General features: G+C 41.3%; 1 protein-coding gene across 1 annotated transcript in view; it reads left to right on the top strand.

Moving 5' to 3' along the window:
- Vwa8 (von Willebrand factor A domain containing 8) overlaps positions 1 to 24,968 on the top strand; it is a 341,953-nt gene that overhangs the window by 50,188 nt on the left and 266,797 nt on the right. The window contains exons 3-5 of the mRNA XM_059273290.1: positions 36 to 166; positions 3,652 to 3,762; positions 20,741 to 20,908. Of these exons, the coding sequence (XP_059129273.1) occupies positions 36 to 166; positions 3,652 to 3,762; positions 20,741 to 20,908 (410 nt within the window). The remainder of the gene's footprint in view (positions 1 to 35; positions 167 to 3,651; positions 3,763 to 20,740; positions 20,909 to 24,968) is intronic.

Below are 24,968 nucleotides of genomic sequence, written 5' to 3'. Positions count from 1 at the left end.
TAAATTTGCATGTCATTTTTTTCTTTTCCTCAAAGTTTCAGAATCTCCAGCTCAGTCCATAGTCCAGCATCTGAGATGGATAATGCAGAAGGATCTGCTGGGACAAGATATCTTTCTCATAGGACCTCCGGGGCCTCTTCGGCGCTCTGTTGCCATGCAGTACTTGGTGAGCAGTCAGTTCTTCAGTTCCTAAGAGTCTTAACTTTGATAAAGGGGATGATAATGTAAGTGAAGGTGAAGAATTTATAAGACTATCAGGATAGCTGTATTAGGATAAGTACTGTCATCAGGCAATGAGTAGTTCATAACGAGCTCAGCAGAAGTTGTTTGGGAAGACTGTGTGCATTGACCTTTCATAACAGTAGCATACAGATATATACATATGTACATATATGTGTGTGTGTGTGTGTGTGTGTGTGTGTGTGTGTGTGTGTGTGTGTGCATATTCTGTAACTAGAAAGAAAGCCTTCCACTTTCAGTAGAAAAGAAATATAAGGCCGGGTGGTGGAGCACGTCTTTAATCCTAGCCCTCTGTGAGTTCCAGGCCAGCCTGGTCTACAGAGCAAGATCCAGGACAAGCACCAAAGCTACACAGAGAAACCCTGTCTCGAAAAAACCAAAAACAACAACAAAAGAGGAATAAATATAAATCCATGCAGTGAGTAGTGAGCAGACAGAATCAGCAACTCTGGGTCTGTAAAACCCAACACTACTGTCCTCCTCCCCAAGCCCTTACTTTTAAATTACTCAGTGAGTTTTTACTTATCTCAGGTTCACAACTTAAAAAACGAAGCAGTTCCTTTGATGTTTTGAAGTCGTGTGGTTTTCAGAGGGAGCCCAAGGAAAGGGCATTGTTAATGTCATAGCCACATACTGCTTTTTCTCCTGTTTAACAGCCAAGAAAACAAACGAACAAAGACTGGCTTATCCACTCAGTCTTTAGCTAGAAAATGATGGAGTTAGACTTGAAGCCCCATTTCACCTCTTTGACACGGTGTTCTCTTGAATAATCATAGTTCTTTAAGAACTGTTAAGTGAACCGAAATCTTCAGATCTCAATGCCAGTGAGAACATTGAAAGGCCTTTCTGTTATCCTGTTAGCATTAATAGGCATTGTGCTACCGATTTAGGCAAGAGTGATCCTCAGATGAAGTTGTGTTCTGAAGACAACTTCTTAGAATGGAGAAAAAAACCCTTGTTAAAACTTCCTTGTGTTATTTATTATTGAAGAATTGATTTCTATGTTGTTGGAATCTGTTTTATATACTTTACCTCAGTGGCACATTTAGTTTATCTTTTATTTTTAAAAACATTTTTTTTTTTGCGCATGAGCGTGTATGTATGTGTGTTATGTGTATGCACGCACATACACACTCATGTGTGCACATGTATGTGAATGCTCCCTGAGGCCAGAGGATGCATCAAGAGCTGGAGTTAGGAGGATGTGGAACTCCAGTCCTAAGAGCAGGGAGTGCTCTTGACTGCTGAGCTCTCTGTCCAGCCCCAGGTTTACTTTAGAACTTCAAAGTGTATGTGGCCAGAATGACAGAAGTAACTGGACAAATTAGAACCAGAACCCTCACTAACCCATAACTTTTACATCCGAATAAGTATGTGAAGTGTAACCTACCACTGCAGCATTGGCCTTAGTTAGTACACAAGGCAACAGTGTCTTGTCTAAGAATGAGGGACTTTTACCCACTCGTTTCAAAGACTGTGATAACTCACTGAGATTTTATTTTTGGCCAGGCTTTGAAGTTGTTAGAATTGTGGATTGTACCAAGTGAAGGTACCCGGGTTCAATTCCCAGCACCCCCATGGCAGCTCACAACTGTCTGTAACTCTAGTTCCAGGGGATCTGACACCCTCACACTAGTGCACATAAAATAAATTTCAATAAATTAAAAAAAAAATGCTAGGCATGGTGGTGCACACCTTTTATCCCAGTACTCAGAAGGCAGAGGCAGGAGGATTGCTGAGTTTGAGGCTAGCCTGGTCTGTAGAGCGAGTTCCAGAACAGCCAGGTCTACACACACACACACACACACACACACACACACAAAAAAAAAAAAAAAAAAAACAAAAAAAAAAAAAACCACCCTGTTTTGAAAAACCACATACAGTTTTGCCGGCCATTGTGAATGAAAAGGGTTTTTAGGGAGGGGAGTTACATTCAGCCATTCAGAGTAGCAGACATGATGTTATTAGTGATATGTTCTGGAAGGAAGAAGCGGGGTATCTGCTAAAAGGAGAAAATTTATTCCAGAATTGTCTCTTGCAGACAGACAATTTATATTTAGGAAAATATCATTTGATATTATTACATCTTTATGACTGCATCTTCTCTATTTTAAACATTTCCCTCTTTTTCGTTATACGGAAACTATGGCAATCTGGAACAAAGAAATTTAAAAGAACTGAATGACAATCAAGTATTGTTCAGTGATGTAAAACAGGGATAAGTTGCAAGGAAATAATCCCACTGTGTGAAAATCTGCTTCTCCAGTAATGACACAATCTGTCAACTTTTCCCTTTATCCTTAAGTAAATTAATTTCTATGATTTGTAAAAGTTTCTTATACCCCTTATTTGATTGGAGAATGTCACTGTTCTTAATTCATCATTGTAAAAGCAAGGGCAATGTACTTCGCTGTTAGGTTATAGCACAGTGATTTTATGAGTAGGTAAACTGCTCTGAGATGGTACAGCTTCCGGATGCCCTTCCTTCCCCCTCGATCACATCATGTTTTGGGGGTAGATGGTTTTTTCTTCTCTCTCTTTTTTTAGCTTCCTCTTCCTCTTGTTCTTTTTCGTCTCCTTCAGCTGTTGATTTCTATTCTTTGCTTCACACTTGGTAAAGTATCTAACAATGATATTGTATTCAATTGCTAAACCTTGGTCAGTGGAGTAAATGAATTGAAACCACACTTAAAAAAAAGATGAATATTACTTACAGAAATTTGTTATGATTTGTAGGAAAGTTGCCCAATAATAATTATTCATGGTATTTGAAAAAGAATTCAACAGGATAAATTTAGGTTTGCAGGATTCAATTTTGATTCTTATTACTTAAGTAGTAGGATGGAGTATAGTAAAAATGAAGCCCTAAGGATATGTGTGTACATGTGTGTGAGCACAGTGTGTGTGTTTGTGCATGCATGTCTGTGAGCAAATGTGTTTATGCATGTGTGAGTACATGTGCTTGTTTGTATGTGTATATGTATATGCATGTGTGTGAATGTATATATGCATGATGTGTTGTGTGTGTGTATGTGTGCATGGTTTTGTGTGTGTGTGCCTGTGTATGTGTGTTCTGTTCCTGTTTTGAGGAGAAGTTTTGAGACAGTGTCTCTTATGTAGCCCTGGCTGGCCTGGAACTTGCTATGTAGACCAAGCTGGCCTTGAACTCACAGTGATCCATCTGCCTCTGCCTTTCAAGTGCTGGGATTGAAGACAAGCCCTGCCATACTTGGCATTTGTATATTTTAGTATTCATTTACTGAATTTTTTTTCAGACTCCAAATATTTTGAATCCGTAATTACGGTTATGATGCACTTCTCTAGGTAGGGCCTTTGTTGGATATGTTGTTCTGAATTGTGGGCTCGTCATTTGATTTTAGTTCTAGAGTAACTTTGAGCTATGTTCTGCAGGAGCTGACCAAACGAGAGGTGGAATACATCGCCCTGTCACGAGACACCACTGAAACCGACCTTAAGCAGCGCCGGGAGATCCGAGCTGGCACAGCTTTCTACATTGACCAGGCAAGCTCTTACCCTCCAGCTCTCAACTGATTACTCCAGGGTTCTGTGGAACTGACTTTTAAAATGTCAAGAGAGTCTCATGTGTCAGTGAAAGCCAGATCCGATTTAGGGTCCGATGTTCTTGTTCTTAGAAGCGGCTCACTCTAGCTCTGGAGGAGAGAACTTGGGTGAAGTCACTGGTGCTCACTCATGTCAGCTAAAGTCCAGAATTTCTTCCTTTTCAGTGGCTGCTTATAACTTGCTTGCAGATATTTCATTTTCTACGGAAAAGCTATTATGGCTGCTTTAATATAGGAGCATCTCTAGCACATGAACATAACTATTTTCAATCTAAAGCTGAGTTAGATGTGGATTAAAGCACATGAAATGAAATACTTCCAGGAATTATAGCTTTGTGTGTGTGTGTGTGTGTTGGGGGGGAGGGCTTGTCTTAGATGCTGATAATCAACTAAAATAATATTTTATGAATATTATAAGGAAGGATATTATTTCTTTCTTAAAACATATTGCATAAACTATTAAATGTTCTTTCAAATGCCTCATAGAATATAGGATAAAGACTATAAATAATCAAGTTGTGTGGAAAACATTTGTAGTAACCATTGAGTTCGTGGGGATATACTTGGCTCCCTTATTTACAAATATTGCAAGTTAGAACATGAAATGTCTAGCTTTAATGAATTCACTGAATTAATTCAATGAATTAATAATGAAGATGAGGAGAGTCAGCAGCTTTGCCACTGGAGCCTCTACATCGTTCACACCATCTCTCAACAAAAGATACTGCACATGGATTTGGATTCAACAGTTATATTTCCAACATTCTTTTTCTCCCAAATGTTGTGAGGGATCTCTTGGACCTACACAGGCAACAGAGAGACTGTGGGAGGCAAGAAGGCCCACTAGCCAATGTTGGTTCAAACTTCGGAAGACTGACCCTGAGTTTTTATTTTGGCATATTTAAACACGGCACAATCTGGTGAGAACTGTTCTTGTGATGACTAACTCAATCCTGCATGCCCAACAAAGCATGTCTAAATCTCCAAAGAACAAAGTCAGCTAAACACATATCAAAAATGACTACATCAAAACTCTTGGTAAAGTACACGTGACACTGTCCATACAGATAGGTTCTGTAGATTGAAAAACAAGTTTGCAAGAATGGTCTGGAAGAGGGTCCGGGGCTGGAAAGTCTCCAGCCACACAGACTGAGTCAAGCTCACCAGGCTAGAATGCACGTCTGCTCCAGCCTTCTGGGTAGAAAACTGGTTTTGCATTCCTTCCCTTGAAGGAACAACTCTGTGTGCTTAATATTCCAGGTTCCCCTAGCACGTGTCGGTGAGCACAGAGATCTCTGTGCCCCCTACACAAATATGTTCACAAAGAACAAAGTTCTACAATATTAGTTGTAGTGTGTTCAAAATCAGAAAACTAATTGAAAACAGTAATGACGCATATTGAAGAGATTAATGAAATAAATCATTGTAAACCATTGTAGCCACTAAATAAACCACTGTGGCGATTAAAAAGATTGAAATGAGGCTGGACTGTAGCGTCATGAAAAAGTAGTTGCCTAGCAGGTACAAGGGCCTGGGTTTAAGTCCTAGTGCACACATGTGCATGCACAACATGAGGCACTAGTCTCTCCTAATAAGAAGTCCAGAGTATGAGTGGAAAGAATTGGTAAGACAGTATATGATCTCATTTGTGATAGAAGAAACACATCTGTTCTTTTGTGCACACTGAAATCTTTCAGAAGCTACACTAGGAGCTAGAGTTATAGATGTAAGATTAGAAATCTGGAGTGAGATAAACTGTTTCTTTTGTGTCTCTGTAACCAGAATACCCTACAGGGATAGTTTAAGGGAGGAGCTTATCTCTCTTGATGGTTTCTGAGTGTTTGCAGTCTGGTCTGGCAGGGAAGTCACAGTGGTGGGAGTGGGTGCCAGAGACTGTTCCTATGCTGATAGACCAAGAAGCAGGAAGAGAGAGTGGGCTGTAACCAGGGCCTGGAGTAGAACCTTCAAAGACCTGCCTGGAGTGGCTAAATTCTATCAGCCAGGCTCCATGTCCTACAAGTTCCAGTTTCCTGAAACAGTACTGCCAGCTGGAGATAAGTGTTTGAAACATGGCCTGTAGGGACATTTCTGTTGTGAATCATAGGAGCTGGGGAGCTGGGGAGGGGGTGGTTGTTTTAAGAGTGCGTGAGTGTGTGCGTGCATGTGTGCGTGTGTGTGTGTGTGTGTGTGTGTGTGTGCGTGTGTGCGCGCGCGCGCACGCTTGCCTATTTTCAGACAAAGGTTTTGCCCCCAACTCCCAAGTAATCTGGTTTATAAGTACCCCACCACAGCAAGCTCTTTGTGAAGTTTAAAGGTTTTTTGTTTTGTTTTGTTTTGTTTTTAATGGGCACATTCTTTATAATTAAGAGTATAATGCTGAATGTAAGTGTTTTGTGGAACACAATATTCACATTTCTTGAATTAGCTGACCAAATGAAAAACGTACGTAAAATGAAGATACTTGGCAGTCACATGAAGTGATGGCAGCCAGACTTAGTATTACTAGTATGAAAGCCTGAAACCTTCACCTTTCCCACAATTTAAAAAAAACAACCCTTCTTGGATGATGCTCGTGAATGCATTTGAAAGGAATCTCTCTGAGAACTGCTTGTGCTCATGGATATTGGGTGCTGATGCCAGTGGGTGACAGCTGTGGCTTGTGATTTCCAGTCTTAGAGTGGGTTTTAATGTGTCTTCTACTTTAAAAGTGGCTTTGACTTTTCAGAAATGGAATTACTTTAGGAAACTAAGCTTTTTGATGAGCTGAAGATTTTTTGTTTGTGAATTTTAATTATCTTAAAAAAAATTTTTTTTTTTGAATTGGAGAAATGGCTTAGTGGCTAAGAGCACCAGCTACTCTTCCAGAGGTTCAATTCTGAGCACCCACATTTTGGGGGGCTCAAAGTTGTCTCTAACTCCAGTCCAAGGGGATCTGACACCTTCTTCTGGCCTCTGAGGACTCCAGGAATGCATGAGGTTCATAGTCATTCTAGCCTACAAAATACTCATACATATAAAATAAAATTTAAAAAATCCTTAACAGTTATTTTATTGATGCATATTCATTGCAAGATTTATTTTCTTTTGAAATTTATTTTATATTCATGGGTATTTTATTTTACCTGTGTGTCTTGTGCACCTCATGCCTACAGAGCCTACAAAGGCCAAAAGAGGGCATCAGATCCCCTGGGATTGGAGTTACAGACAGTTGTGAGCTGCCATGTGAGTGCTGGGAATCAAACCCTGTACTCTGGAAGAATAGTCTGTGTTCTTAACTGATGAGCCATCTCTCCAGTCCAAAATGTAAATTATTTTCATGAAACTTTCTGCCATTCTAAAAAAAAAATGTATTTTCAGATGATACATATTTCACAGCTGCTACAGTGTGTAAAATGTTTAAAGAACCATATAAATGTATGGTGTATTTTACATTCCCTGCTTTCTTGATGGAGCTTATTTATGATGCACATTGGTTCTTAGCATGCTGTAGCACACAGACACCTTCCAGGCCTGTGCCTGAAGATAGGCGTGTAGGCATATTGGCTCTTTCAGTTGCCTCAGACTCTTTTGAGGTTTAGACATTTAAATTTATATTTTTGTGGTTGACAGGCCCTTGCTTAAAGGCATGCAATTACTTCATAACAAAATAAAATCCGAACTCTGTAACACAGCCTAACACGGCATCAACATGTGAACTCCCCTTGGCTTCCACATTTATTGTCTACTTTTTCCTATTAGAATATAGTCATCTCTGGCACTCAAAACTGGAACACAACTGGCCAACCTTGGCAATTTTTTAAGTAAATTGAAAAGAAAAAGGCATGACTAAGAAGAGTTGGCTTTCCTGTGGACAAGTGATTGATCCTTAAGAAAAACTTATTTTTATTTTATGTATATGTGCCTGTGTGTATGCTACCTGTGTGTGATGCCCACAAAGATCAGAGAGGGTGACAGTCTTCAGGAACTGCACTTCGGAGTGGCTGAGTGTGTGTGCTGGGAGCTGAGTCCAGAGCCTCTGGAATTGCAGCAAGCTCTCTTCCTGATGGGCTGTCTCTCCATCCAAATATTGACTCTTTAAATGTCTGTTTTTAATTATCACAAGGTATAATTCCCATTTGAATTCTAGGTAGACAGAGCTGCTAATTGATTGCCACCTAGGCACACTATAAGACCCAAAGTCCTTTAAGAAATCCTTTCATTCCTTAATATCCTTTCTTTTCTTTTTTTATTACAGAATTCAGAACATTTTATTTAGTATGATTTCAGTAAAACTGAGCTGAGGAAAAATCAGCAGCGTTTATAAACACGTGTAAAAGAGAATAAAATGAATGAAGATGCTTAGATAAGTTCAGAGTTGTCTCCCCATTTAATGCCTGACTTTGAGTAGGCATTTTTTATTAATTAAATGTATTCATTTATTTACATCCTGACTGCAGTTTCCCCTCCCCTCCCCCACCTCCCCTCTACCTTCTTAACCACTGAATTTGAGTCCCCCTCCCTCTTCTCCTCCCCTCCCCTTCCCCACCTCCCCTCTACCTTCTTAACCACTGAATTTGAGTCCCCCTCCCTCTTCTCCTCCCCTCCCCTTCCCCACCTCCCCTCTACCTTCTTAACCACTGAATTTGAGTCCCCCTCCCCCCTCCCCTCCCCATCTCCCCTCTACCTTCTTAACCACTGAATTTGATGTCAGGGCTGTAAAGATAGTAGCTTTAGTCACCACCAGGTAATGCCATAGCCTAGCTAGATCAACAGATGAAACAATGCCTGTAGCTGTCCACGAGTAATGAGAGAACATTTGTCATTTTCAGTGTGGTTAATATGTTACCATGTCCATGTTATATTAAGGATTTTAAATGACTTGTTATGTTCTTTACAAAGACAAATACTATGAATATTTTCTATAGTTTTCTGTCCATAAGCATATGTATTTATCATAATATAATAAATAATTTTTACAAAAATGGAATACCATATATAAAATTTCAGCATTCCTTTTTATACATGGTATCTTTTCAAATTAAGAGACATTCAGTATTTCTTTGAAATATGTTATTTAAATGTCTGTACAATAGTTCACCAATAGTAATAGTAATAGTAAAAATATATAATGCTTTTATATAATAGTAATAGTAAAATTATATAATAGTAATAGCAAATAGTAAATACAAATAGAGTAGTAAAATTATATAATGTTCCATTTTGTGTGCCCTCTCATATTGCCAACCATGAAATTTATTGTGGCTTTTCAACATTACAAGTAACGTTTGTTGAATATTGTTGTACTTAAATCGTGTTATGATCTGATGAGGTTTTAGGTGTGGAACCTAGAAGTACAATTCTTTTTGTTTGTTTGTTTTTTGTTTTTTGGAGACAAGGTCTCTCTGTGTAGCTTTGCGCCTTTCTTGGAACTCACTTTGTAGACCAGGCTGGCCTCGAACTCACAGAGATCCACCTGCCTCTGCCTCCTGAGTGCTGGGATTAAAAGCGTGTGCCACCACCGTCTGGCTTAGAAGTACAATTCTTAATGGGCCGAGTGGGACTTTTAAAGAGCCCCACATTCATGGCCAGCTTTCTTTCCAGGAGGGCACCCACTCATGCTCTTTTTTTTTTTTTTTTTGGTTTTTCGAGACAGGGTTTCTCTGTGTAGCTTTGTGCCTCTCCTGGAACTCACTTGGTAGCCCAGGCTGGCCTTGAACTCACAGAGATCCTCCTGGCTCTGCCTCCCGAGTGCTGGGATTAAAGACGTGCGCCACCACCGCCCGGCCCCACTCCTGCTCTTAACGGTGCCCATTGCCTCATGGAGTCTTGTCATCATTGGGTCTCTGTATACTTCTCAAAATTGACAGGCTTTAACTTGCATTTCCAACTTTTATGTAGGTTGTAATTTTTAGAATTCATTGGCTATCACTTCACTAATCTCCCAGTCAGTGGAAAAGGAGAGCAGTCCTGACAGAGGAAGTCAGAGCTCCTCAGGAAGATGTTGGACTCTGCCTCAGGCATCACGTAAATGTTTACTCCAGTTGCCCAGTTGCTACAAAGGTCCTGTTAGTATTCCATGGGAATCTTCTCGATGCCCTTTGTAAGGCTTAGGGAGGAACTGCGAAGAGCAAACTGTGAAAACCATCACTTTGACACCCGTTGAGCAATAAGGAGACCATATCAATATTTTGCCCACATTTTAACTTTCATTCACCCTAGAAGGTAAACTAACCTAGAAAACAAAAAACAAAACCAAATTCTCCAGTCATTGTTGTAATCTTGCCAGAATTTTCTTCTGAACTTGTTGATGTTGTCATTAATGTTGTGATTGGCACATGACTCCAAAGAGCTGGGGTAAAAAGACTTTTAAGTCAGGTTTATAATTGCTTATGTTATTCAAGTACAAGGAAATACAGATTAGCTATAGTACAAATAATTTACATTTATATTTTTACCCTGACAAAGAGGAGATAGATCTTTAACCCCCAAATAGTTTGGGGAGTAGAAAGACAAGATTGAATGATTTCTAAGTCAAGCACTCATTATATTGTAGTCTTCTTAATTTCCTTTATGTGGTAATGTGAAATTCAATAATGTATATAGTACATATTTAGTATGAAGCACAGAGTAAACACATAAGATTTTAATGTATTCTCTTCTATTTTAGATTATTTTTGATCTTCATTGTTAATAGAAAAAAAAATACCCAAGTCTTTAAAAAAGCAAAATCACATCACTCAAATGTTACAGGTCATAAAAGCAACTCTTAATAAATTGAACCACATCATGCCATCAATCAGAAATGAGAGTTTTATCTTGTCTAAATGCTTTTATTGACTGGAGCAAACAAGGAGGCATAGACCCCATCTCATCCATGGATTCTGAAGCATATTTTCCTCATATACTTATTGAACTTACAAAGTTGTATTCTGGAAACTCATTCATGAGTGAAATATTTGAAATTTGGAAAACATCTCCACATGGAAACAAGGTTATGAAGAGTGGCTAGGTTCTGGCACTTTTACCAGACTATTTCCAACTCCACTGTTTTGTGCTATAATTATCACAGTTGGGAAAAAAAATCTGTCTTTTTATTCTGGCATTTCTGGCAATCAGAGCTCAGGCCTTGGCCTTGGCTCCTAATTGTGTTGCTCTCGTACTGAGACCAACTCTTCCCTGTCTGTATAGTATGAACTGTGTGGTAGATTTGTGAAATTAAGGTTAAGAATATCAAGTGAGATGACGAGGAGGCCTTTGCTGGAGGGACCTCTTGTGTGCTAGGTGCTTCACGGCAATGTTAGTTAATCGTCACAATTTCCCTGGCGGGAGATGACGTCCCTGTCTTACAGATGAGATAACAGGCTTCTGTGGCTAGAGTCATAGAATTGACTAATAGCAGAGAGAGGATATGAGTCTATTGCTTCACCCGAGAAGTCATGATGCTGGCCATTGACAACGGCAGTGATGACATACTGCTGCTTATCATTATAACAATAGCTATTTTTTTTAAAAGGAAAATAAGCTTGGCTTTAATTGTTATATTAATAATTGAATGTCAGTGCCATGTAATTATGTATTTGCAGTTTATTTGGGTCAGATATTATAATCAAGGCAAAATGAAATGTGCTTTGTATTTGTAAAAATAGGTCATTTAGCTTCCTTGATTGGATCATAGTTCTAAGGAGGCCAAGGCCATAGGTTTCATGCATGTGCAGATTAAAACTATACCTAAGGGTATTCCTGCTACAAATTAGCCCTGACCTTGTCCAGTTATCTTTTTTTTTTTTGACGAAAGAGAACATTGTTTAGTAAACACATATTAATATTAGTTATTCAGGTTTGTTCTAGATGCTGAAATAAATCCATAAGGTATATAAGGATGAGAACAAACAAAATTCTCATGGGAAGGCGTTCAGACTCCTTTCCACTAGCTTCTTGAAACATAGTACGCCGTCATGTATTGGCATCCTCCTGTGACTAGCACACCTGAGCTGAGCTCCTTTCTAACATAACCCAGCACCTACTGATCATCCCCTTCTTTCCCCGATCTTCCCTGCTCTCTTGGCCCTTGGTAACCACCAGATAAAGTTCTTTAGATTCTGTATGTAAGTAAGATCATGTGGAACTTGTCTTCTGTGTCTGGGTTATTTATTCCAATGGTTTCTAGTTCTATCTGTGTCTTGCAAAAAAAGGAGTAAGTCAGTCCATCCTTCTTTCCTTTCTCCCTCCCTCCCTCCCTCCCTCCCTCCATTCCTCCCTCCCTCCCTCCCTCCCTTCCTTCCTCCCTCCCTCCCTTCCTTCCTTCCTTTAAAGTATTGTTGACTAGTATCCACTGATTGGTGATTTTTTTTTCCCCCAAGTCAGGATCTCACTATGTATCCCTGGCTGTCCTGTAACTCACTGTGTAGACCAGGCTGGCCTTGAACTTACAGAGATTTCCCTGCCTCTGCCTCCCAAGTGTTGGAATTAAAGGTGTGTGCCACTACACCACATCACTGATTGTTTCTTGATAACTTGCTGTGTTCTGGGGGTTATCTCATTTGATTTTTAACCCCATTGAAAGAATGAAGGCTCAAAGGTAAACCTGACTACAAGTCATCCATGGAAAGTAAATAGGAAGAGTAACTTACTGTAGATTTGTGTTACTGTAACAGAATGCCTGAGACTGGGATAAGGACCAGAAAGTTATTTGGCTCACAGCTCTGAAGGCTGGGAAGTCCAAGATTGAGGAGGGGCTTTTATCTGAGGAGAGCTTTCTTGACAGAAAGGTAGAAGGGCAAAGAGCATGGAAGAGGGGCAGGAAGAAAGAAAAGGAATAAAAAAGAGAGTTGAGAGAAGATACAGGCCAGATTCATCCTTTGCATATAACTAACCCACATTCAAGGTAATGGCATTAATCCGTTCATGGTAAGTAGCCTTCAAAACTTAATTACCCTTTAAAGACCCCAGGACTTAACCTGTTGCATTGAGGATTAAGTATCGGACTCACATTCCTTGAGGGACACATTCAGACTATAGCAGCAAACAGAAAGTAGTCTGTCCTATCTGATATTTATTTGCGTTGTTCAGTGGAGAAGAGGTTTACTCTTCTGATATTTTAAAATGAAGATCTGGGGCTGGGGAGATGGTTGAGTTCCGTAGAGTGCCTCCTGCACAGTGTGAAGACCTGAGTTTGGGTTCCTTGCACCCCTACACTAACCAGGCAGTTCCTATCTGTAACCCTAGTGCTGGGGGCAGGGTGGGGTGGGGACAGGGCAGATAGAGGCCGATCTCATGAACTTGCTGGCCAGCTGGTGTAGCAGAATTTGTGAGTTCAAGACTCAGTGAGGACCCTGTCTCAAAAAATAAAATGGAGAGCAATTGAAGACATTCAGTGTTGACCTTGTACACACACACTCACAGAGTAAAAACCTTAAAAAAAAAAGTTTTCATTTTTCTCCCTGCCCCCTGCAGTACTTTTACACTATAGTTTTTTGAGTAAGTGTGAAGCTTTTTGAAATCTATTTTCATTAAATAATGACTGTGTTAGCAATGATTTACATTTTAATAAATAGCATTACTTTTTTGTTCTAGTACTGCTTTGATATTGAAATTGTTACATTCTGGATACCCCTTGAGGATGCTATCATTTCGTAAATGAGGCCACAGACTTCCAGATTAATTACTTGCCTCAGGTCTTATCAAATTGGAAGCAAATCTAGAACAGGCCATGGACCTGCTTTTCCTTTGGACTCCTTATGTCCACATGTCGGGTTATTAAACCTGAGGTATGAGCTAGCTGGGTCAGCGGGATCTTACTATGTTTTTTCCTGATTTTTATTTGACAGAATTAGGTCCCTGTCTCTTGACAGACAAGAAAGACTCTTTGAAGTTGGTGACTGCTCTTCTGGGGGACTACCACAGCTAGTCATGCCATAAAAAGGCATGTGCACTGCTCTTTTATAGTTTTGAAAATCTCAAGAGAAAATGCACAGTGTTTAGCAGTCTGTGTAGAAAAGCTTCATGGTACCTAGAGTAATTTTCTCAAGCTCATACTTAACCTTGTTCTGTTCTCACAGCAAATGTAGGCGTAGATAGCTGTGTCCTTCCTTTATCCCAGGCTTATGTAACGGTGTTCCTTAACTGAGCAGTTGTGTTGTTAATCCATAAATGTGTGTGGCCTGCTGTGACCAGCTTTATGACAGCTGTAGAGGATAGGGCTCTCCTCTGAGGACCAGTGGATCTTGCTAGGGAGATGCAGCATGTACAGGGCAGGCCAGCATCACTCCTCACATCAGTAATGATCAGACATGGGGCAGAGGGGACATCACTGAGTGAGGGCAAGATGCTTGTCCTGTATCGGGCACAATGTGTAGCATTTTTTTTTTCTATGCAACTAAGTGGAAGCTTATACATGGCCCGGAACATCATTGATATGTTGAAGTACTTTCTTATTGTTAAATTTTATTCTCTGTAAATGTAATCAGATTATGGTAATAAAGTCTGAAAGTGCTGACTAAAGCATCTAAATAATGTCATAGGCATTTACAGAGGCATCAGGAAGTGGTTTGGTAACCGAGGCAGTGACTAGAACTGGCTCCTTAAGTCCAGTGCTTCTGATTTCCTTACCACAGAGCATGTGCCTAGGGCCGTTTCCTGTCAGCTAACATTCTTGTCTACTACCTCGAAAGTTTAAATATGTGCCCCAATTTGTGAACTTCAGGGACTTGACCTGTCTGGAGAGGCAGGGAACGAAGACAGACACATGTCCAGAAAAGCTGGGGTTGGATGGGCTGTGCTCACTGCAGTGGAGCAGTACCAACCACCCACCACTCAGCATGTTTATTATGGACAGCACAGGCGAAGGGCTAGCTAGTAGCTGACAGTCTGTAAGCAGCAGTCTCCATTGCAGTGGCCCACGGGGGAGGCTGCAGTTGCTGGGTTTTGCACTGACTGGTCAATCATTCGTCAACATTTGTACCCGCACACACTGTCAACACTTGCACTTGGACCAGAGAAGGATTTGCCATCCCTCTGAGCTTTGGGTGGAGGGAGGCTTTGTCAGTCCCCATGAGTCTGAGGTCCTTAATATGGCCATGCCCATGTCAGCAATATGAATTTACTCAGGGCTTCCTCGGCTCCCCCACAAATGTGCATGTAGATAGGAACTGAATGCTTCCAGCTTATAACCATGTTACCAGAGGTCACATGAGAAATTAAAAAATCTTTTTTGATTCTTTGCTTGTCATTATTTTATTTTTCTTCCCTTTACAGAATTTACTGTTTTTAAAGTTTATAATTGTGTTGGTTTATTTTTGTCACAAACTGGGGTCCCTCCACCAGATTGGCCAGTGGGCATGTGAGTGAGGCATTTTCTTGATTGCTAATTATGTAAAAAAGCCTAACCTACCATGGGCAGTGCCATCCCTAAGCAGTTCAGTCTGGGTTGTGTAAGAAAGGTAGCTGTGGATCTCTTCATCTGCTTCCATCAGTCACTGGACAAAGGCTCTCTGGTGACAATTAGGGTTACCAATCTGATTACAGGAGATGGCCAGTTCAGGTGACCTATCCACTATTGCTAGGAGTCTTAGCTGGGGTCATCCTTGTGGATTCCTGGGAGTTTACTTTGTACCAGGTTTCTACCTGACCCTCCAAATGCCCCCCTCCCCGTAAAGACATCTCTTTCATTACTTTCCCTCTCTATCTTGACCCAACCCTGCCAAGCACTCTTTGGAAATGCTGTTGGGGGCGTGGGAATTGTACAAGCCAGGGGCTCAAGGTCATTACAAGGGAACCCACAGAGACAACTCACCTGGCCTCATAGGAGCTCACAGACCCTGGATCAACAGTTAAGAAGCCCACATGTGACTGACCTAGGTGCTCTACATATGTTTGACAGTTGTATAGGTTGGTCTACTTGTGGGACTCCTAGCAGTGAGAGCGGGGATTGTCCCTGACACTTGGCAGGCTTTTGGGAACCTATTCCTCATGCTGGGTTGCCTTACCAAGCCTTAATATGAGGGGAGGAGCTTAGTCCTACCTCAACTTAATATGCTTTTTTGACACCCATGGGAGGTGCCCCTTTCTGAACAGAAACAGGAAGAGTGGATGGGGTGGGGTGGGGATGGGAGGATGGGGGAGGGAATGAGAGGAGAGGAGGGAAGGGAAGCTGTGGTCGGGATGTAAAATAAATGGATACATTTCATTAAAAAAAAGGTAGCTAAACAAGCTAGGAGAAGCAAGCCAACAAGCATCTTTCCTCTGTGGTTTCTGCTCCAGTTCCTGCCTCTGGTGCCTGCTTCAGGTACTTGCCAGGGCTTTGAGGTTGGACTGTAAACTGTGGGCCAAATAAGCCCCTTTCCTCCCCAAGTTGATTTTCATTCTAGTGTTTATCACAGCAACAGAAAGCAAAGTAGCTCAGTAATTCTCTGTATATCTCTGTATATCCTCATGCTTGGATTCAACTGTGATGTGAAACAGCCAGTTTATTTCCACATAGTGCATACAATTTATAAATAACTGACGTCAAATTAGAAAACAGTTGGAGAGATTTACTGTTTTTTAAATTCTTAGTTGAGCTATGGACCTCATAGAGACTTCACAGAGGGCTCACTCCAAAACCAAGTAAAACCTCTCTAAGTTTGTTTTTTCAGTAATTAAGTACTGTCTTCTCTGTATTTATCCACAATTTCTTCCTCCTCGTTTCAATACACCCACAGTTTGAACTATTCAACAAATGGCTGCTACTACCCACACAGTGCCCAGCCGGGTTCCTGCAGCAGGATTTGTCTTTCTCTTCATGGCCAGCGCTGCCCGAGACTGTTGCTCAGTTTTGGTTTGCCTGCTGTCTCTTCATGCTTGAAATGATGCAGTCTTGTTAAGACTATGTAGAAGTGATGAAGTGTCCACCCTAGCACTGGGTCAGAAGCCCTACTGTATGGAACAGGTGGAGCCCAGTATTGGCAACAGTGGTTTTGACCACATGGTTAGACTGGGCTCTTGCAGTTCCTCAGTGTTGTCGTGGAATATTACTTTAACTGTGTAAAGGTGTGTTATGTTTGTATATGTTACAGAATATCATTTTAACTATGTAAAGGTGTATTACTTTTGTTTATGCTGCAGAATATCACTTTAACTATGTAAAGGTGTGTTGCTGTTTTACCTTGCCTGCCTAAGGCACCCTATTGGTCTAATAAAAAGCAGAATGGCCAATAGCTAGACAGTTGAGGGTTAGGCGGAGCTGGTGGGCAGAGAGAATAAATAGGAGAACTCTAGGCTCGAGAAGGAGAGAAGGAGAGGAAGACGCCAGCCATGGAAGAAGTAAGAAAAGTAGGACAGACAGAATGAAAGAAAGGTAAACAGCCCCGAGACAAAATGGAGATGAAGAGAAACAGGTTAAATTAAGTTATAAGAGCTAGTGGGACAAGCATAAGATAAGGCCGAGCATTCACAATTAATAATTAGTCTCTGTGTCATGATTTGGGGGCTGGTTGGTGGCGTCAAAAGAAAGTCTGCTACAGTGTTGTTTGTTTCTGTTGTTCTTGTCATTTATGTCTTGTGGGAAGATGTTTGAGTGTATACAGATACTAGTTTCTCCTCAGAATGCTACCATCTACTATGATCCTTGCCTGCCACAATTGTGATGACTTCCAAATGACGGATTTTTTCTCTATTCTTTAGTAGCAGGGTTCTTTTTTAAAAATTTATTGTTATTTTATGTGCATTGGTGTTTTGCTTGCATGTATGTCTGTGTGAGGGTGTTAGACGCACTGGAACTGGAGTTATAGACAGGTGTAAGTTGCCATGTGGTTGTGGGAATTGAACCCAGGTCCTCTGGAAGAACAGCCAGTGCTCTTAACTGCTGAGCCGTCTCTCCAGCCAGCAGCAGGGTTCTTGGCTTGAGGTCCCTGCTGTGGGAGATTCACTGTAGAGAAGGGGTGCAGTGTAGGTGAGGTTTTCCCAGGATCACTAGGGTACTGTCTTTTTTCACCCATCACTTTCTTGGTTTCCCATCTCAATACGTCCATTAGAGAAGATGAAAGAATCATGGCGTGTTTGGCATCTGTTTCTGATCTCTGCATGCCTTCTCTGGATTTCGTGTGTAGTGGGTCACAGTACCTGTGAGGTGAAGGAAGACAGAGCTGCATAGTCCTTCCGTCTTGTGTTGTGAGATGTTGCTTTTCCTGCCTATAGTTGGTAAACTATGAAGTTTTGATCTGTGTATTTCTGATTTTTCTCAAACAGGCATTTTTATCTCTGTGAAGCTTTTAAAAGTCAAATAGTTTGTCTTATAATAAGAGTTGATAAAAATTTAATTTAAAAAGAGTTTTGCTACCTGGGTGATATTATTATGAGCAATGAGTTTTTGAGAATGTGGGTTTCTTGTAAAAGATAGCTTAATTGAAATCTCACCTGAAACATGTTTTTATAAGCAAGCATCCCATGCCCTTCTGTGCCAGGTGGTGGTTTGAGTTTTGATAGCCCAGAAATGTAGTTCTGGTTTTGTTCTGTACACAGGTACCAGAGGCAAGATCCTCATTACCCAGTTCCTCAGGGCCCAGAAGTCACCTTGATTCATTCAATAACAAGGAATAAATAAATACCATGAGATGATGGTCAGTGTCATGGAAGAAAATCAAAATAGTAGCAGTAATGATAGATTTGAACTGATCTTTTTCTTATAATGGGATAATTATCTTTAGTCTTTCATTAGACCTGAATCTCATTTTCTTATAATAGTTCATAGATACCTGAAGTAAATTAGCTCTTTGTTATGTAGTACAAAATTTAACAATTTATTTAAAGGAAATCCTGATTAAGAAATTCCTGCTTTTTCTTTGATATTTGGAAAATGAATGCTGTAGTTCTCCAGAAATTTCTCTGGCTATTGAATGGGGTGGGGGTGGGGGCGGTCTGGAGTGGTTAGCCAGCCCTTTTTTGAGTTAATCACTAAAGGGAAAATTAATTTTAAGGTAAAAAGGTCATTGTAAGTAAAGATGGAGATTTTCTAGTAGAGTAGTTGTATACAGGGGGAAATCACACAAGTTCATTGTCACTAAAGACTACACGTGAAGCAAATGATGGCAGGAGATGTTGCAAATGGCCGTATTTTAGTAGGCTTAGATAGTAAATTGAGCAGCTCAGACTCATAGAGAAGAGATCCAAAGGATAAAGAGGGTCTGAACTAGGGGAGGGGTAGAAAGGGGTGAGTGGAGAAATATTTTGACCTCGCTTTCTTCCTTCCTTCCCTTCCTCTTCCTTTTCCCCTTCCTTCCTTCCTTCCTTCCTTCCTTCCTTCCTTCCTTCCTTCCTTCCTTCCTTCCTTCCTTCCTTTTTCTTTTTTCTTTTTTTTTTTTTCAACAAGGTAGACCCAAGCTGGCCTTCACTAGTCTTCCTCCTGCCTCAGTCTCCTATGTCCTGGGATGTCAGGGACTCACCATGCTGGATAAGTTCAAATTCAATTAAGGATATTAGATTATCAGAATATGGAGATAAATTGAACCTAGGAGATGAGATACTGTGGGATCCTGTCAAAAATGAATGGTATTGCCACCTTAAAGATGTGCTGGGCAGTTTTGTTGACACAGCAAAAACTTGATTACTCCATTTCTGAAGTCGCTTGGGAAGAGAGAACCTCCATTGAGTAATTGCTTCCATCAGAATGTCAAGTCTGTGGACATCTTCTTGATTAATGATTAATGTGGGAGGGCCCAGCCCACTGCAGGCGGTGCCACGCGGGGAGCAGATGGGTAAGCAGCAGCATTCTTGTGTGGTTTTTGCTTTGGGGTCTCGGCCTTGAGTATCTTCTTGAATTTCCTCAGTGATAGATTGTTACCTGGGAGTTGTAAACAAACCTTTCTTTCTCAGTTGCTTTTGGTCATGGAGTCTGTTTATCACAGCATGAAAAGAAGACTAGAATAGAAATGAAGCAGGTTTGGGGGAAATGGGACTTGCTCAGTGTGGTACAGGGGCATCTGGGGTGCTGTGGGGTCTGGTTGCAGACATCCATGCAGTGCAACCATGTGGATCTGAAGCTTGGGAGAGCTTGAGATTGGAAAGCCGTTAGCATAGAAAAGGTATCTGGACTGTGTGATGGAGATTCCTTGGAAGTAATGCAAGCCGTGGGTTGTGCATTTAACTCTGGACTCACGCATACAAAGACAGAGCAGAAGAGGTTATTGTTCTAAGAGACTCGTGTCATGAGGCCAAAGATGATTTTAAGGAGTGGCAATATATAGTTAACAGCATTAATTCTGTCTGTGTTGCATGCAGAGAAATGTGAATTAGATTTTCCTTTCAAGCCAGTTTTCAAGGATTTTGATGTAAATATTTGTGTTCAGGACCTGTCAGTCGAAGGAGAGGCTTCATGTTTTCTGGTCCATTATCATTTACTCCCTATTTCCCTCCATTACGATTTTCTCGAGTCCATGGAGATACAGTACTCATTAATTCAGTCAGCCAAATGTGTAAAGTTGTCAGCATTGGACATCACACGGAAACAGAATTTGGTTTAACGACTCATTTGCAAACATCGTGGTCTTCAAACTTCCCTGCCTCGCGTTTTGGTCCTCACAAGACACTTAAGGAACAGAGAAGCCCAACTGCTACCTTTGTTTCTCTTCTCTAATTAAGGAAGCTGTTTCCTTGTTTAATTCCGTTACCCGTTCATAGATAACTGTTAGTTTTCTATTTCATTGGCTGTGTAATCTAAAATGTAATGTTGCAAAAAAACCCTAGAGCTCATTTCTGACTCTTCATTTAACAGATGAACAAACAAGCACAAAGAGGTAAAATCATTTGCCCAAGATCAGACAGGCAGAGAAAATAAAATTAAGATAGAATCCACCTGTCCTGATTCTCAGTCTCTCTAACAGGGAACACGCTTAGTTCCAGTGCAAGTACAATCAGGCCGGGCCGTGCCCTCTGTGTTCTCATTTTGCCTTTGTGTTTCTTGGAAATAGTGTGCTGTCCGCGCTGCCACGGAAGGCAGGACGCTGGTTTTGGAAGGCCTGGAGAAAGCAGAGAGAAACGTGCTTCCAGTGTTGAACAACTTACTGGAGAACCGGGAGATGCAGCTTGAAGATGGCCGCTTCCTGATGTCTGCGGAGCGCTACGACAAGCTTCTCCAAGTAAGGAGAGCCGGCTGCTGGCCTCTGCTTGTGCTGAGTGTCGGCTGGGAAACGTGACTGTGGAATTAGGACGTGTTCAGGTGGCCCTTCTCTTTGGCAAACTGCCGAAGTAAATCACAGGTTTACAATTTTAAAAGGCTGGTCCATCTGCGAAGACCTCCCCGATTACTAGTGTTTCCCATTTTCTTTGGCCAGCTTAATAGCCATTCTTCTCTTCCTCATCTTTCTCCTTCATTCCTTCTGTCTTTTGGTAATGGCTTTTAGACAGTGCTGAGCAGCTGAGATAAAAAGCTAAATAAAATCCAGTTCTTAAACTCAGAAGATGCAGTTCAGTAGGGGCTGACAGACATGACTGGGATGTTTCAAGACACTTTCGGGTTCTATTCCCAGCATACACGTGACAGCTTACAACTGTCTCCAGCTCCATCCAGTCCCAGGAGATCGAATTCTCTCTTCTGGCCTCCAGGTGCATAGACACACATGCAGGCCAAACACTCACGTATATAAAATAAAATTAAAAAGTAAATATATAAAAGATAATAAATGATGCTCCAAGCCACCAGCATTTTCTGCCCGCCACTGAAAATTGACTCTCTGCTTCTGTCCCTGCTCTCCACAGTGCCCTCAACATGACAGTCAGTGATTGATGTAAAACATGGTCGCATATCTGTGATCCCAGCGTTTTAGAGGTCCAGGCAGAAGGCTCAGAAGCTCAAGGTTATCCTTTAATACCTAGAGGCCAGCTGGGCTACATACGACCTTGTCTCAAAAAACAAAACAAAACAACACAACGCCCCCTGCCCCCAACTCAACCAAAACAAAATAAACAAACCTGGATCAGTCCTGTGCTCTGACCCTAGTGGCTTCCTGTTTCCCTCAGAGTAAAACTGGAAGTCCTTCCAGTGCAACAGGGTACCCACATAATCAGGCCCTACCCCCCTTACTCAGGTCTGTCTGTCTGCCCCCTCTCTTACTCTCCTCCAGCAGCGAGGCACTCTTGGGTTACACCTGCTCAGAAGGCTTCTCCACCGTCTAGACTTTGCGCGGATGCTTCTTGTTCCTGGAATGGTTTTTCCCAAGTATTTGCTTGGCTCACTCCTACAGCCCATTCAAGTCTCATGTAAACGTGGCATTATCAGTGAAGCTCACCTTGGTGCTGTTACTTAAGTTGCATTCTGTCCTTACCCTCTTGATGCTTCCGTTTTTCTTGAGATGTAAGTCTACATGGCTTACTTAGTTTTTGTTTTACTGCCTACTGTGTCTACTAGAGTACAGATTTTAAAAGGGAGTTTTTCACGCCCTTTGAAGAATGTTTGGCATGTGGTAAGTGCCCATTAACTATTTGTCGAATGAATAATAAATGTGATAAATGATATGACACAAATATACGCAAAGAGGGCAACACTATAGACAGTTGTGAACCATTACATGTGTGCTTGGAATCGAACCTGGGCCCTCTGGAGAAGCAGCCCCCGCTCTTAACTACTTAGCCAAAGAGGGCTCTTCAAAGGCTTTCGTAGTGAGGCAAGAACTGATGTGAAGCTTCATCCTTGGTCTCTGAGCCTGAGCTGCACTCCACTGGCTCTCTCAGCAGCTGGTACAGCCTTTGCAGGCATTTCCTCTACATCGACACTCTGGGACTTGAAGTCTTTCTCACATTTTTATTGATCAAGAGCTGCAGCATATACTGCTTATTGTGTGCGTGCATGCATTTATGTGTGAATACAGGCATTTGCATGCTATGGTGCATGTATGGAGGTCAGCGGTCAACCTTGGGTGTTGGTCCTCGCCTTCCATGTTGTCTGGGAAAGGTTCTTTACAAAGAACAGCTTCATATGTTAGACTAGTATCCTCAGTAGCTTCCGGGGACTCTTCTGCCTTCACCTCCCATCTCCCCGAAGGAGCGCTGGGGTTACAGATGCTTATGCTTTGTGTCTGTTTTTTTACATGGCTTCTGGAGATTCAAGCTCAGATCCTCACACACTGCAAGTGCTTTTGCCCACGGAGCCATCTCTCCAGCCCTGTCTTATACTTCTTGCTCTCGCTCTGAAACTGCTAACGTAGGCCTGGAACACACTGGGTAGTAGATGATAGATGTTGATGCGGGAGGGTCTCTGAACTGATGCGCCGTCTAATTCCTGTGCTCAGAGTCTTTCTCTGTAACCTACCTTGCAGCATTTTAGCAGTCTGTTCTTTATTGTCTGTGGAAATACCTAGATGGTGTTGTCCTTGCTCAATAGTCATTTTCCTCTGCATATGCCTAAAGATGATCTAATCGTAATATAATTAGAAGATAATCGTGGATTTAATCAACAATAAGAAAAAGTTAAATTTGTACCTTCATGTTATTATAGTTTAGTGAAATAAAGTCAAACTTTATAGTTTGTCTTTAAGAAGAGGTGGATATCATGTAGAATACTTTCCTTTCATCCTCTTTGTAGTTATAAAATAACTATTTGCAACTAGAGGTTTTATTAGTTACTTACTAGTTTCCGTAAAGGATTTAGAAAAACTATTACTAAAGCATGGGATTTGTTTAAAGCATATGTATTACTTCATAACAAAAACTTGGTACATTCTTTATCTTTAGTGTAGAATTCTGTACAAAGTTATTGAATATATTATTGCTTTGGATAGGAACTTGTGACATGAGAAGTACAAGGGCTTTAGCACATGAGGCATGCTTATCATCAAAAGAGAAGAATCTATCTACACTGTTTTCCCCCCAAGTAGTTGTTAACATAAACAAACTTTTCACTGATAAGTCTTTCCGAATTCTCAGTCTCTCTCTCATGAATACAGACATGTATAGGACTGTGTGCCTCCTAACACTTGCATCTCAGGGCACTCTCTATGGTAAAGGATTACAGTTGCCATACTGAAGTCTCTCCTAACACTTGCATCTCAGGGCACTCTCTATGGTAAAGGATTACAGTTGCCATACTGAAGCCTCACTTTCTTTTTGCTATGTTCGATTACTAAATTTTAATATCTTAGAACACTTGTAGCTGGAGAGGTGGCTCAGTGGATATCTCTGCACGTGAAGAGCTGGGTTCAGATTCCCAGCACCCACATAAAAAAGCACTGAGGTGGTGGGGAGCAGAGACAGACAGATCCACGAACTCACCGGCCAGCTAGCCCAGCCCTCGAATTCACTCAGATATCCTGTCCAAGAGCAATAATGTGAAAAGTGATAGAGGAAGGTACCTAGTGTTCTCTTCTGACCTCTCCTGCATGCACCTGTGTGCATGTGATATCAAACTAGGGGGTCTCCACTTGTGCCTCCAGTCAGGTCTGGAACCCAGCCTCAATAAACCATTCAAAAGAACCAAACTAAAAGTGGATGCAGAAAAAGAAGGTTTATTCACATGACGACATTGGCAAGAGGGACAAAGAGACCCAGCAAACCCCTTAAATCCTTCATCTCTAGGGTCCTGAGGTGAGATCTAAGTTTAAATAGAGGGCCAAGGATAGGTGCATCCAAGCCAGTGGTTCTCAACCTGTGGGTCACAACCCTTTGGGGCTTGGACGACTCTTTCATGGATGTCACCTATGACCATCAGAAAACACATATGTTCATATTATGTTTTGTAGCAGTAGCAAAATTACAGTTATGAAGTAGCAATGAAAATAATTTTATGGTTGGGGTCACCACAGCATGAGGAACTGTGTTAAAGGGTCACAGCATTGGGAAGGTTGAGAACCACTGTTCTAAGCAGTCCTGGTCAAGGTGTGGGCCCGCCTCCTGTTGCTTCTCATTGTCTGGGCTTCAGTCACATCCTATAAGGTGGTCTGACAAGGTGTTAGAACCATGTGAAATCTCTTCTGCAGAGACAGTTTCCCCCTCTGGCTGGGGTTCCTTCTCCCAGTGTGAGATCCCTGGTGAAATTCTTCTTTCTTTGGCGGTCCATTGTTTCAGTAATCTGATAGTCAGATTGAAAGATACAGTATCTTATTAAGAGTATCTTAATTTCTGTCCAACAGTGAGTCCTCCAGAGCCTGGATTTAGCATGAAACAGTCTTTTTAGGAGTAAAGGCACACTATAGGACGATAGAAGCT

The sequence above is a fragment of the Peromyscus eremicus genome, chromosome 9, assembly GCF_949786415.1.
Source record: "Peromyscus eremicus chromosome 9, PerEre_H2_v1, whole genome shotgun sequence".
Lineage (NCBI taxonomy): Eukaryota > Metazoa > Chordata > Mammalia > Rodentia > Cricetidae > Peromyscus > Peromyscus eremicus.
This window is presented reverse-complemented; position numbering and strand designations above follow the sequence as displayed.